At 45.5% G+C, this 15,063-nt stretch overlaps 1 protein-coding gene across 1 annotated transcript in view; it reads left to right on the top strand.

Moving 5' to 3' along the window:
• The window catches only part of SHANK2 (SH3 and multiple ankyrin repeat domains 2), a 698,541-nt gene that overhangs the window by 65,862 nt on the left and 617,616 nt on the right, over positions 1-15,063 (top strand). The window contains exon 3 of the mRNA XM_069066555.1: positions 9,125-9,362. Coding sequence (XP_068922656.1) covers positions 9,159-9,362 — 204 coding nt within the window. The 5' untranslated portion in view covers positions 9,125-9,158. The remainder of the gene's footprint in view (positions 1-9,124; positions 9,363-15,063) is intronic.

Here is a 15,063-nt window from a genome sequence, read left to right as displayed (position 1 = left end):
GCTCTGGCCAATAGCACCTCCAGCCCTCAGGGGGAGCCAGGCCATCCTCCCTGCTCTGGCCCATAGCACACAGTCCACTGCCCTCCAGTCCTTTCCCTTTTGTCCTTTGCTCCATCATGCCTTGCCAAAGCCCAGCCTTGGATTATTCCCACCATCTATGGCTTGACTCCCGTTTACATGCTGGCGAATGGATCTAGAGGAAATCGTGAAACCATGGTGACTGAGTTCACTGCATCAATGAATGCTGCTTATGGCCCCCCGAATGGATTCATCCCCCACTCTTCTTATCAGCTTACTCCCAGCAATTTCATCCCTCCACAGATGTCTTGTGGCACTTTCTTCCCTGCCCCAGCTCAGAGCCTTGCCTCCTACTCTGCAGAACACACTGAGCCATTCAGCCACAGGTCCCTCATCTTCACCCCCTTCCCTTGGATGGCTTCCCCCCCCAGCCATCACTAGGGCCATTCCCTCTGCCAAAGTGAATACGCCTTGATGCTGTCTCAGGCCCCATCTCTCCAGAAGATGGCCCTAATAAGCACTCTTTCTCTCCCAAATCTTCATTTTCTTCCTCTCTGCTTATTGCTTACCTGCTGCCTCAGCAAGTGCCAATGTTCCCCATAGCCTTAAAACATCCTCTCTTGGTCTGAGCAACTCCACTAACTACCAGCCTTCAGCTCGACACTTTTCTTGCCCAAGCTTTCTGATAAAGCTGCCCACACTAGCTCCCTCTACTTCCCGTCCTCTCAGTGATATCCCCCCATCCCTGCAATCTGGCTTCTGAGCTTCATTATTCAGCTGAAACTCCTTTCCAAAATTGCTGGGGATCTCCTAATATCTAAATGCGAAGGGCCTTTTCTCCTCATCCTTTGGACCTCTGTGTAACCTTTGACACAGCTGATCACCTCCTCCTCCTTGGCAATCATTCCTCTCTGTTATTCTCATGTTGCTCTCTCCTGATTCTCATCTTACCCGATTAACTGTGCTTTATGACTGCCCTGCTCGATCTCTATGCATATCATATTCACTGACCACGGATGTCCCACAGAGCTCCTTTCTGGACCCTCTTCTCCCTAGAGGTTTTCTCATGTGATGATCTCATAAGCTCCCATGGGTTCAATATTCATGTTTTAAATATCTATGTCTATATCTATATCTATAGCTATGTCTTTGCATATGTGTGTGTAGGTATCAAATTATTCATTTATTTGGGGGGCATTCTTTACTTTTAAAATTTTGAGTTCAAAATTCTCTTGTTCCCCCCACCCTCCCAGCCACTGAGAAAGTAAGCAATGGGATATCAGTTCAGTTATATATGTGAAATCACCCAAAATATATTTTCATATTAGTTATGTTACCAAAAAAGCAAAAAAGAAATAAAATGAGAAAATCCTACTTCAGTTTGCACTCAGAGTTCATCAGTTCTCTTTCTGGAGGTGGATATCATTGCTTTATTGTGAGTCCTTTGGAATTGTCTTGGACTCTTGGATTGTTTAGAGTAGCCAAGTCTTTCACAGTTGATCGTCTTTACAATATTGTTGTTGCTGTATACAATGATCTCCCGGCTCTTCTCATTTCACTTTGCACCAGTTCATGTAGGTCTTGCCGTGTTGTTGTTGTTGTTGTTTTTTTTTTCTGAAACCACGCCCCTTCATCATTTCTCACAGCTCATTGGTGTTCCATCATAATCACATGCCACAACTTGTTCAGCTGTTCGCCAGTTGATGGGCATCACCTTGATTTCCACATTTTTTGCTGCCCCCAAAAGAGCTGCTCCAAATATTTTTGTACAAATATTTTGCTTTGATCTCTTTGGGACCCTTTAGTGGCATTGCTGGATCAAAAGATATGAACAGTTTTATGGCCCTTTGGGCATATTCCAGATTGTTCTTCAGGAAGGATGGGCCAGGTCATGACTCCATTTCTTCTGCTGTAAAAACTCTTCCTTGTGTGCCTCCTCCATTCTACCGCCTGTTTCTCCCTCCTCCCAGTTCGTCCTTCTTTCCGACCTAGCCTTTTTCTTGGAGATCATCCCAGCAATAATCACCTTATGTAGACGAGTTGCAGAGTTCTGTATCCAGCCCTAAGTTCTCTCCTGAGCGCCAGTTCTGTGTCACTAGCTGCCTTTCTGGACATCCCAGCATAACACAGGCATCTCAACTCAACGTATTGAAAAGCGAAACTCATTCTCTTTCTCCTCCAACATTCTTCTTTCCTCAGTTCCTTTTCATTGTTTAGGGGACTAGCACCCTCCCAGTCACCCAAGCTCAAAACTTTGCACCCCCACAAACATCCAGTCTGTGCCAAACATTGTACTTTGTCTTTTCCGTATCTTCTCATTTCTACATCTCTTTTCTATGTCTTCTTTCCTAAACTCCCTCAGCCACTACCCTTTATTCCCTTACCACCTCTTGTTTGGGTTATAGTAATAACCTCTTAATTGTTCTCCCTTCCTCAAGTCTTTCTGCATTCTAATCTATCCTCTGCTCCTTTGCCAAAGTGATTTTCTTAAAGTGTGGATCTGCTCAGTTTGTCCCCTGCTCAGAAAACTCCAGGGTCAAAAAGAAAGTTCTCTTTTGGCTATACAAAGCCCTGCCTGGCCTGATCCCTTCTGCCTTTCAGTCTCCTTACATTTTACTGCTTTTCTTGTATGATCCAGCCACCCTGGCCTTCATACTGGTACTCCCAGGCAACACCCCATCTTATTTATACATTCATTTTTACCAGCTGTCCCCCTGCCTGAAATGTTCTTCCTCTTTCTCTATGATGTTGTACTTCCCTGGCTTCCTTCAAGATTCAGTTAAAATCCCACCTTCTGTAGGAAACCATCCCTGGCCCCTGCCCGAAACCAGCTGCTAGTGCCATCTATCATGTTTATACATCTTGGACGTGCATAGCTATGTACCCCCATGGGGTTCCCCATTGATGTCTTTGAGGACAGGGGGTGACTTTGCTGTTCTTTGTATCCTTAGATTGTGATTGGAGCAGCTCTTGGCAAGAGTGATGGATAATAAAGCCTTGTTGATTGTTGATTGACTCAGCAAGTCTACCCTTGGCTTAACCCAGAATTCCTTCTACCAGTTCTCCAACAAGTTGCTATAAAGTTTTCTCTTGAAATCTGTAAAGGAGGAAGGTGGGGAGCCCAATACCTCCAGGGGCAATGGGGAGTCCAGTACCTCTGGAGGAAGGCTGTCATACTTGGGGACAGTCCAATTGTAGAGAAGTTTTTCCTCTTACTAACATCTGCCTCTCTAAAACATCTGCCTATGGCTCCTAGCACAGCCCTGTAGGCCAAGCAGATCGAGGCTTCTTCTCCCTAGTGTTTGTGCCAGCCCCACTTGAATCTAGGTATCCCTTTCTAGGAAGGCTTCTCTTCTCCAGACTGAACCCTCTAGTTGGTCTGTGGCCTGATCTCAAGATATTCCACCATCTTGGCTGCCTTCCTCAGGACATGCCTGACTTATTGATTCCCTTTCTAAAGTGCATCTGTAGCAGGTGGTCTGAGACTTGGGTAGGATTGGAGGCCCTGAGCCTGCATACTCTGAATCCGTGGAGAAGTATGCCAACCCCCTCCCCCCATCTAAATGTTAACATAGAATAAAAAATTTATGTTGAGGAAGTAATATATTCATTTCAGTTATGGAAAGGAGAACAAATTTTAATTATGGAATAAGAAATGGGAAAATGTATTAGTATAGAATAAATTGATTTCATAATTAGACCTTGCCTAGAAAAATGCATTGTATCCAAGATAAAATGACAGAAACATATTGGGGGAAAAAGCTTTATGTAAATATTTGATTAAAATTATGACTTCCAGATTTCTTAGAAGACTGATTGGAAATTACGAGAGGAATCCTCATTCCCCAGTGGTTACACTGGGAAAGTATAGGAATAGATTGTCTTGGAAGGAAGAAATGGAAAATGTTACTAAGAATATAAGATATTTTAATATAGCTAATAATTTGGGAAATGCCAATGTTTTGAGGCAGCAACTTGTTTACCTTTGATTATCCAAAATGGTGAAAAGTGATGATTCATTTTTTTTTTACAAAACTGGCAGAAATAGGGATTGGTGTCACAGGTGTATGTCATGAGAGTTCTGAGAGCAGCATTATATAGGTCTTTCAGGTTTGTAAAGCATTTTATACATTTCTCTCCTTTTATCCTCAGGCTACACAGTGCTCTCTGGTCACTCAGAGATTCTACTGCCATGTGCACAGATGTTAGCAGACACAATGACCCTCTCTGTACACAAACAGGATGAGTGGCTGTGTTTGTATTAGCAAGAATTGGAGTCGGTTATGGTGCCTTGTTGTACATTAGTATGATTACATCCGTATATCAAAGATGTGATTTTATCATGTGGAAGTTCAGGTGTGAGGATTCCCTCCACCAATGCAGGTAGCAACCTAACCACAACTTATTGTCTTAAAGATTTGCTTGAGGTTCAGAGTTCGAGGGATTTGTCCAGTCACTCAGCTTGTAAGTTTCAGAGAAAGGGTTTAAACACAAGCCTTCTGGACTCCAGGTCCAGAACACTCTTCTGACTATGCCATGATGCCTTAACTGTTATTCTGCCAGACAGGACAAATGTGAAAAATTTGGAGTCGGAATCACCATGGAGTGAGATCTGTTTCTGTAATCGAGGGACCTGGGTGGGAATCCTACCTTGTCACATCCTCCCTGGGCTGCCTTGAATGAGTCATTGCTTGTCTTTCCGGGCCCCAGTTTCCTCATCTGTAAAAGGAGAGAGTTGGGTGAGGTGACCAGAAGGGACCCTTGTAGCTCTCACTCTATGATTTTCCCTGTGCTCTGGGTGGGAATCTTCACTCTGCCATTCATAGGCTGGGTGGTCTGGGCCTCACCTTCCTTACCTGTAAAATCGATGGGCTTGGATTGCATGGCCTCTGAGGGCTTGTCCAGCTCAAAATCTAGCATCTGTGAATTGAATAAACCAGGGAAACAAACGCCAAGTGATGCTGACTGAAATGATGACTGAGGCATTGACTATGGTTATTTGAAAGTGACAGCAATGCTTTAATAAGCACATAGAGCAGATCATGGGAGAGGATGCAGACCCAGTCAGTCATGATTTTGGTTGAATTCACCCTTTTTTCACAGTTTTCTGTTGGGTTTTCTAGGGTGGCAGGGTAAGGATTTCATCACACCTTTTTTCTTTAATGGGTCTAAACAAAAGTACAGTGATTTTTGAAGCTGGTTCCATCACCTGAGGCTGCTTGGTGAGTGTGCTGGGCACCACATGGCCCTTTTTGTCACTGCCTGAGATTAGCTCAGGCTTCCTGAGCAGCTCTTACTTAAAGACCTGCTGTGTATCATCCCTGTAGTGTTTCCGAGCTCCACGGAGGGCTCCTGGCTGAGGGAGAGTCAGCCAGTCACGAAATACCTAAGTGAGTCAATTGGAAAGTGTCAGGCACTTTTTATAGTTCCCATTATCGTGGGTTTGAACAAGAACTCATTTGAGTTGACCCAAAGCCTTTCAGCTCCAGGTCATCTAAGTCTGTCCCACTTGCTCCCTGTTCCCAGCTGGCATCTCTACCCCATCTGTTGTAATGTGAGGACCACTGGCACTACAAACAAGTGACCTGGTTCAAATCCTGTCGCTAAGACCTGTGTGACCTTAAACACGTCACTTACCTTTCATGAGCCTCAGTCTCCTCGTCTTCAAGATGTGGGTTTTGGACTAGTTATCTTCTTGGGTCCCTTGCAGCTCTCTTTGGATGGTGCTTTAATCCTCTGCCCTTTGACTTTCCTGTCCAGAGGTGCCACACTCATGGCTCTGAGTTAAAGGGTGGCCACGTGGACCTAGAAAAGATAGTTCTCCTGTGAGAATGGGTCCATCTGGTTCTCATCTGCTTCCTCCTTACTTCACCCATATGAAAACTCAGAAAGGTGATCCACTCACTGACACCCATATAGCCAAGGAACCCTGCCATGCTTCCCTCCCTGCACCCCCTGCCTGGACGATGGCATCTTTGGGACCTTTGACTTGCTCCTGGGGTTAGAGTAGCTTTTAGTATCTGATTTGTCCAAGGGAGTTGAGTGGATCTGTATGTGACCTTTAGCCAGGTGCCTTCTACTCTGCCTTCAGTATCTTGATGCATCAGATGAAGTGGTTGGTCTGGGTGGCTTGGATTATTGTCTTTTCCGGGTCTCCTGTATAATTAGTGGATGAAAAGCAATCCATCGGCTCTGAGTTTTCTGTGTGTGGCTGACTCTACAGAGCAGTGAGCAGACATGATTACATTGGCTTTGATGCTTTCCAAGATTATATGATTTGGAGATTACCTAGTCCAGTCTGTTGACAATGGAGGTGGAGTGATTTATCTGCAGCAATTCCCAGAGAAAGCGAGAGGGGAGCTAGGGAAAGAGCTTGGCTCTTGTCTTTCGAAGGACAGCTCTCCTTCTACAAAAGAACATGATAAACACTGCCTCCTGCCCTACATTAACTCAATAAATGCCCCAAGGAGGGAAAATCGGTTGCAGTATTAGCTGGTATCAAACAAAAATTAGAAGACAAATCTGCGGGGGTAAAATGAAAGACATATTCCACAGTCCTACATCTCCAGTTGCTTGCTTGGAGTCTTCACCTGTCTGTCCTATAGGCATCTCAAACTCAAAAAAAATCAATAAATGTCTGCTAAGTGCCTCCTGTGCCAAGCACTGTGATAGATGTTAGAAGTTCAAAGAAAGGCATAAGATAGCCTCTGACCTCAGGAAACTCACAATTGAATAGGGGAGAAAGTGGCTAAAGAGAGGTGGGTGACGTTGCCCAGCACCTGGGACATGATGAAGTCCTGAGGCTGGGATGGGAAATGAGCTGAGAAGCCGCGAGTTTCAGAGGCGATTTCATCTTGCAGAATGATGAGTTCTGGAGATAGTGAGGGCCAGGAAAGTAGCCAGGTGGGAAAACCCAATTTATTGGCTTTCTCCATAAAGCCATCCTTCCTTCTAAGCTCCCTGTTTGTCCTGAGGTCACCACTGTCCTCTGTCACCTGGGTTTGCAGCAGATGCATTCAGTCATCCTCAGCCCCTCACTCTCCCTTACCTCTCAAATTCAAGAAGTCAAGCTTTCTCATCCTCTTATTGCTGACTCTGGTGGCTGTCCCTTCTCTCTTCCTATAGTAAACCTGTCAAAATGAGACCCTCCTACCTCTAGCCAAGACTATTGTAGTAACGTCCTGCTTGGTTTTCCTCCCAAATTCTCTCTGTGTCTTTAAGACACTGTTCTCTCTTGTTTCTCCTCCTACCTGTCAGACCCCTCCCTCTTTGCCTCCTTCACTGGTGCCCATCTGTGTGTGGGCACACTAAAAGCTTTCTCCTGGGCTCTGTTTTCTCGTCTCTGTTGCCTTTCACTTAGTGAACTTATTACCTTCTGTAGACTTAATTATCTCTGTGCTGATGTTCACAGCTAGATATATGCAGCCCTAGCCTCCTGAACTCAGGGGCTTTATCACCAACTGCCTCCTGGCCTTTCCAATTGGATGTTCTGTAGGCATCTGAAAGACTCTCCTCATCATCTCTCCAGCCCTGATCCTTTTAAATTTTACATAATCCAGATGAGTTGTTTTTATCTTTTATGATTGCCTTTATTCCTTGCTTTATTAAAAATTCTCCTCTTAGCTTTTGCTACAAAAGTTGTGAGATCTGGTTCTCTTCTAACTGCTTTTAGCATAATGGCCTTTCATATTCAGGCCATCCCTATTTGTAACTTACTGTGTAAGCTGTTGCTCTAAAGCTAATTTCTGCCAATCTGTTTCCATGTTTCCTCAGCAGATCTTGTCAAGAAGGAGTTTTTCCCCAAGTCAGGGATGCTTTTGGATTATCAAGTCAATTTTAAAATTCTTTGCTGTCTAATCTGTTGCATTGATTTACTTTTCTATCTTTTAGCCATCACCAAATAATTGTAGTGATTACTGCTTTAGAGTATAAATTGAGCCCTGAAGAGCTGTCCTCGCGTTATTCATTTCTAGTTTTTTTTCTGTTATTTTTGGGGGATCCTAGATATTTCTTTCCTGTAAATGAATTTTATTTAATTACAAATTTACTTAATTACAAAATTAATTTATTTTGCCTAACTCTATAAAATCTCCCCTTGGTAGTTTGATTGGTAGAGCACCAAATCTATAAATTAATTTAGAGACAATTCTCATTCCCATTATTAATGCAGCCTAGTCATAAGTATTATATTCTCTCTCCTTCCCTCCCTCCCATCTCTCCCTCTTTCTTTCCTTCCCCCTTCCCTCCCCCTCTCTCTTTGATGTCCAAGCAAGGTAGCACAGTGTGTAGAATGTGGAATGCAGCCTAGTCATAAGTATTATATTCTCTCTCCCTCCCTCCTTCCCATCTCTCCCTCTTTCTTTCCTTCCCCCTCTCTCTTTGATGTCCAAGCCAGGTAGCACAGTGTGTAGAATGTGGAGTGCAGAGTCAGGAAAGACCCGAGTGTAGTTCTTGCCTCAGACACTTACTGTGTGACCCTGGACAAGTCATTTTACTTCGACCTCAGTTTCCTCAGCTGGAAAATGGGGATAATAATAGAACCTAATGGGCAGGGTTGTGAGGATCAAATGAGATGTCATAGGTAAAGCACTTTGCAAACCACATAGATGTCAGCTCTCATTCTCGGATTGCTTTTTCTTACTTGTGCACATACTGCATTTACTCACCCCCTTAGAACATGAGCTTCTTGAAGGCTGGGTCTGTTTGTAGCCTCAGCACCTGGCATGGCATCTTGCACACAGGAGACCCTCAGTGTTTGTTGAATTGTATTGAATTAAATTGGTGTTAAAATGCTTGGACCTGGACTGAGAGTGCGACATGCTCACAACCAGCTGGCCCTGGACCACACATTCTTTATTGTTGAACACTTTCCTATGTGGTTGGACCAAGGTTTGACTTTTATAGAAACATTCAAATGCCCTCCATTCTCTACCCGGTGGCCATCTAACACCTAAGGGATGGAGGAAAGGTCAGTAAAGGAAGGAAGGGCAAAATGAAGGTCAGTAGGAAGTGAAAAAGAGATCTCTGAATTGGTGAAAATGGCATTTCCTGCTTTCCCAAAGTTTTTAAATTTTGTTTCCATTTTGTCCTTTTTGTTTTTACCAAGACACGGCTGAGGAGATAAAGTCAACCTTGCAGCCATGCCACGGAGTCCCACGTCAAGCGAGGATGAGATGGCGCAGAGCTTTTCCGATTACTCGATGGAGTCCGAGTCAGATAGCTCCAAAGAAGAAACCATCTATGACACCATCCGGGCAACCTCTGAGAAACCATCCGTCAAGATGGAAGAGAGTCAAGGCAATACTCTGGTCATTCGCATCATCATTCAGGACTTACAGCAGACGGTAAGGATTTTGGAAGGAATCCGCAAACACCAGGTGAGGGTATCGTGGCCTCATGGACTTGGCTTTATACAGACGGATCTCTAGTCTATTTTAAGCTGGTCTTGACAAAGGAAGAGTGTCTGTGTGCCCAACATGCCTTCTCTGGCCCTGCCCAGCCACTGCCATTACTGTCCTCTTGGACATGGTGGCTAGTCACTTTTTATGCTTGCTTATTAGATCCCCTCAGGTCTAAGGACTATGTCTTAGAGAAACACGAGAGCATAGACTTACAACTGCGAGGCATCTGGCCCAACTCTGGCACTTTACAGAGGAGACAGAGGCTGGTTCAGGGTTCCAGGAGGAAGAGGCTGAGCTGGATTTGAATCCACATCTTTGGGCTCCAAATTCAGTGTCCTTTCTTCTACCAGTAGCTATGTCTGATTTGATATGTGTGGCTCTTTAGGGCAGGACTAGGGGCCATGGGTAGATGTGGCCAAGACTTAGTTCCTTGGACTAGAGTTGTCCCAGATAGGAAGGGCTACATCAGGAGGTCATGGCTGCATGGTCATCTGAGGGGATGGCGCAGAGGACATACTTGCTGGGGTACAGCTAGATTACATTCCTCTGAGGTCACTTCCAGCCCCCATCACACAGTAGATAGAGCACTGTACCTGGACTGAGGAAGACTCTGCCCAGGATCCCAGAGCTGGTAAATGTCTGAGGCCACATTTGAACTCAAGTCTCCCAGTCCTCAGCCATTTACCAGCTCTGTGACCCTGGGCAACGTGATGGGCCTGTAATTGCCTCAGTTCCCTCATCTAGAAAATGGGAATAATAGTGGCACCTGTACTACAGGGTCGTTGTAAAGATCAACTGAGATAATAATTGTAAAGCATTTAGTGCAGTGCCTGGCGCAGAGTAGGCACCACATAAGCGTTAGCTGTTGGGTTTTCATTCACACTTCTGTGACCCCCCCCCCACCCCCCATGGCCCGTACTCTGCTCTTCCTCTTCTGAATTCCTCCATCCCTTAGAGCAGCAGTTCTTGGTACCTATGCTCCTTCACACTCCTGAAGATGATTAAGTGCCCCCCCAAAAGACGTTCTTTATGCGGGTTTGTTTACTGGTATGTGTTATGGTAGAAACTCAGATGTCTTTATTGTTATGAAAATAGTTTTCACTTCATGCACCCCCCGAAGGGTTTCCAAGTTCACCGGGAATCACTAGACCAGATATCCAGATATTGAACTGTTCTGTTTAGCAGCAGCAGCAGCAGCAGGAGCAGCTCATTGCCCCCTCAGTCAATGCTATCATTCTGGGTGTCCCTTTTTCTCTACTAGGCAGAGATTCTTATTCATGTGAAGGTCAAATTAAAGTCCCTTTCAGCTCTGAGATTATGTAAAAGTAGAAAGAATTGAGAATGAGAAAATTCAACAGTTTGGGGGGAGGTGAGATGTCAGGCTCATGTAGGAAATGTCCCAAATCTCAGGTTTATCAGAACTTGTTTGAGGTCATGTAAACTGTCTGTGTTGGTAATGTACTTGTGTAGGGCCAGGGACCGCACATGATGCTTTCTTTGTGTAAGGTAAGTGACAGATCAGCTCAGTGGGCGGCTTTTCCCAGTGATGATGCATTACTAGAAGTTGGAGCCTGGGGTTTCGGAGTCCCTCTCCCCATGCCCCCCCCCCCCGGCACTGGTCAGGCACAGAGCTAATGTTTTGGCTGAAGAACTCTTGGCAATGCTCCTGAAATGCTGCCAGGTGGGAAGCCTGCCTCTGAGCTTCTCCCTGTCTCACCCACCATCCGGTCCAAATCCTTCAAGTAACTCTCATTGAATTTTGTGCTGTGGAGACAAGACCCTTAGACCATCCTAGAAAAAAATTGTAAAAAATATTTCCTTCTTTTGAACTCATTAAGGATGGACATGTCTAACATAACAGAGCCTCAATGGCCAAACATCTTTAGGCAATTTCACTTAACAAAGATTTATCAAGTTATGATCCTGTACCAGGCACTGTGTTGGATGCTGAAAATACATACACAGAAAGAATGGAATGGCCCTGGCCCTCAAAGACATTCTATTCTATTGGTATTGTCTTAGTTTTGTTTGCTTCAAGTGTCCAATTGTCTCCATGTTCTGGTCCTCCCTAGGCCTAGGGCCAGTTTATACTTTAGATAAATGGAAACTTTGTTTTGATTATCAAGAATTTGGTTCAGTTTGCTCTGAGAATGAATAGAGAGAAGATCATAAGATTACCGGATCATAGATTAACACCAGGGACCTTGGAAACCATCAGCGTCAACACCTTCATTATATGGATGAGACACTCTATGTCAAAGGCACCACATCTAACCTGTGTCAGAGCTGAATAGGGCCACTTTGTCTCTCCCTGGGAAAGAGGACTCTTCTTCCGTGACATCAAGATTCCTGGAGATGATCAGCTTTAGAGCTGAAAGGACCCTTAGACAATGCCTTGCTTCCCTCAAAGCACATTTCAGTGCCTCCTCTCCTAAGGACTTTCCTCCCTCCCCACTCATTAACCCTCGTTACCTCTTGAAGTCACTTTGTACTCTATGTACTTTGGGTTTTCTCTGCTGTGGGCATGTTCTATTCCTTCAGTAGAATGTAATTGGCAACTGCTTTGCTTGTGTCTTTTTACTCCCAGAACCTTGGACAGCACCTTGAGTACATAGGATCATGGTTTTAGAGATGGAAGAAAACACAGAAGTCACCCTGTCCTCCCCCCATCTTATAGGTGGGGACACTGAGGCCAAAGAAAAGTGACTTTCACAACTAAGTAGCAGAACTAGGATTCGAATCTAGAGTCCCTGCTTCCATGCAGAACGTGGACTCCTACACTCTCTTGTTTTGTGGAGTCGTTACAGCCATGTCCTGTTCTCCATGACCCCATTGCAGTCTTCGTGACAAAGATATGAGAGGGGTTTGCCATTTCCTTCTCCAGCCTATTTTAGAGATGAGGAAATGAGGCCAACAGACCAAAGTGACTTGTCCAGGGTCATGCAGCTAGGAAGGGTATGAAGCTGGATTTGAACTCATGAAGAAAATGAGTCTTCCTGATTCCAGGCCCAGTGCTCTGTCCACTGCACCACATAGCTTCACATAACAAATGCTTGTGAAACTAAATAGCTCCCTTACTTCATCAAACCCTTTGATTCTATACTCTGATGAGAGAGAGAGAGGCAGAGGGAGAGACAGAGACAAACACAGAGAGAGACAGAGAGAAGAGAAACAGAGACAGAAAGAAGAGAGAGAGACAGAGACAGAAAGAGGAGAGGAGAGGAGAGAGAGGGAGGGAAGGAGGGAGGGTGAGAGAGAGAGAGAGAGGATGAGAGAGAGAGCAGAGAGAGAGAGAGAGAGAGAGAGAGAGAGAGGGAGGGAGAGAGAGAGAGAGAGAGAGAGAGAGAGAGAGAGAGAGAGAGAGAGCAGAGAGCTCAGAGATAGCTTAGCCAAGGTCATGAAATTCATAAAAAGTATGAACCAGAACTTGATCCCAAGTCCACAGACTCTAAATTCAGAATGTTCTTTCCATTAAACCCAGTTCACAAGCCGTATGTTGTTACACTATGAATTCAGTGAAATCTTGCGTTTGACAAACTCCCTGAGCAAGGCTGTTTATGGACTCTAGAAAATGATGTCCTGAACACAAAGTTCTCTCCTGATTGAAGCTGGAGGGAATAATGTGACTGAAGATTCCCTGGCTTTCCTACAGCTCTGTGTCTATCATGAGATGAGCCATCTCTGAGGCTTCCCTTGATGTGCCAGCAGGTTGGGAAAAGACACTGACTTATCTCTTAGAATTACAAGGACTCTGAGGCCAAAGATGTTTCTGAATCCAGTCACATAGAGAAAGGAGCATGAAATTGTATCAAAAGGTCTTCATTCTTTGTCCTTTTGGAATCTTGGAAGTGAGAAACCCAGCCAAGAACTCTTGGATTTCCAAATGTCCCTACGGCCCTGAAATTTGGCTTCTTGCTACCTGTCTTACCGTGGGCAAAGTACTTCCCCTCTCTGGGCCTCAGTTTCCCCTTCTGTCCAATGAGGCGCTTGTCTGAGTGAGCTCTGAGGTCCATTGTAGCTCCTCATCCCAGGGACTTCCTGCCTTACTGTGGGCTCTCTGAGGGCAGGGACTACTATGTCCTATCCAAAGGTTCTCTTGGCTGAGTACATGGTGAGCAGCCTTTGCATTCTCAGCTCTTCCTCTACTTGGGGTCCTGTCCATGTGGCCTGGTGGCTCGGACTCCTCCTAGCCCGGGGTTTGGCTGAAGCCAAGGTGGGCGGGAACCCTTTGTTCCCAGGGGCTGCTGGGTGTTCCAAGCTCACAGTGCTCCCCATTGTGTTCTTTCTGGGCTCAGGAAAGCCATGCTTGTCTCACCTGTTTACAAAGCCCTTCCTTGTGCCAAAGTCAATACATCTTGCAGGTCTGTTAATGTTTTCTGGAATGGTGGCTGTGCCAATAAGGCGATATGGCATTTAGGCCCGCAGCCTTTCTTTGCACGACTTACAGAGGGACGTTGTCTCCAGGGGGAATCTGCAGGGAGAGCAGAACCAGACAGTCTCAGAGAGAATTAACAAACCAGACTCCCTCCCTGAGCCCCTCACCTCCCTGCTCCAAGCCTCCTTCCAGAGAAGGGAGAGAGATGTCTGCTTTCATCTTCAGGCTGGAAATTCTGTCAGGAGAAAATATTTTCCACCAGGATTCTACCTAATCCTTGGCCCCAAGCATTATGTGCTACTGGGCCTTCTTGTTTTCTGATTACCTCACCAGAGTTAGTGAGTGCAGTGATTCCCATTGGTCGAAGGGCAGCGTCTCCTCACCTCCATGCCCTCCATTTGGGGCACCTCATCTGTCACTGACAGAGAGGCAAGTACCTTCCTAATACAGTGCTTTATATAAAATGGCCTGTCAGAGAGCTTGGTTTCAAAATGACCTTGGGATTTGCAGAGGTATAAGTAAAACTCAATTAGGGGAGAGGAAGAAAGGGGGGAGAGACAGAGACAGAGCGACACACAGACAGAGAGAGACAGAGAGAGGAGAGAGAGAAAGAGACAGAGACAGAGACAGAGCAACAGACAGAGAGAGTGGAGAGAGAGGAGAGAGAATGAGAGAGACAGAGACAGATAGACACATAGAGGGGGGGAGGGAGGAGGAGGAGGAGGAAGGGAGGGAGAGAAAGAGCAAGGAGAGAGCAGGGAGGGGAAGAGCAAGATCTCACTTGTAACCTGCCGCTTCCATCCTTCACGTAAGTCCCTGCGCTTCTCTCCCGTGATCTTGTGTCTTGGTTATCCTGGGTGGAGTTTGTGCTTCTGGGTCTCATGTATTTTTCCTTTGGCTGCTGTCCTTGCCCAGATGGTACCACCACCTTTCAATCTCTATAAAGCGATGCAGCTGAGGACCCGTAATCGGCCTCCATAATCATCTTTTACTCTACTCTAATGGAATGAAACTGAGCCAGATCCCTGATGGCTTCTGGCGTGATGTTCAGGTATCCGAGGCTGACCTCATTGTATTACTTTATTTCTGTTTTTGTGATTGATGCCTTCTGCTTTTTACAGTACAGTGACTTACTAGTATCCCCACCCCACCCCCCATCTCGGCCCCACCCCCCTGCCTTGAGCCCGTCCTGTGGAAGAACAGTAACTGCCTCTGTGAAAATCTGTGACCGCTCCTACAGAAACGCCACAGGCCGAGTCTCGGCACTCC

This window comes from Petaurus breviceps, unplaced genomic scaffold (genome assembly GCF_028583685.1).
Source record: "Petaurus breviceps papuanus isolate PSGF00001 unplaced genomic scaffold, PetGlider_PUasm1.0 90721, whole genome shotgun sequence".
Taxonomy (NCBI): Eukaryota; Metazoa; Chordata; class Mammalia; order Diprotodontia; family Petauridae; genus Petaurus; species Petaurus breviceps.
Note: the sequence above shows the minus strand (reverse complement) of the source record. Positions and strands in the feature narration are given on the sequence as shown.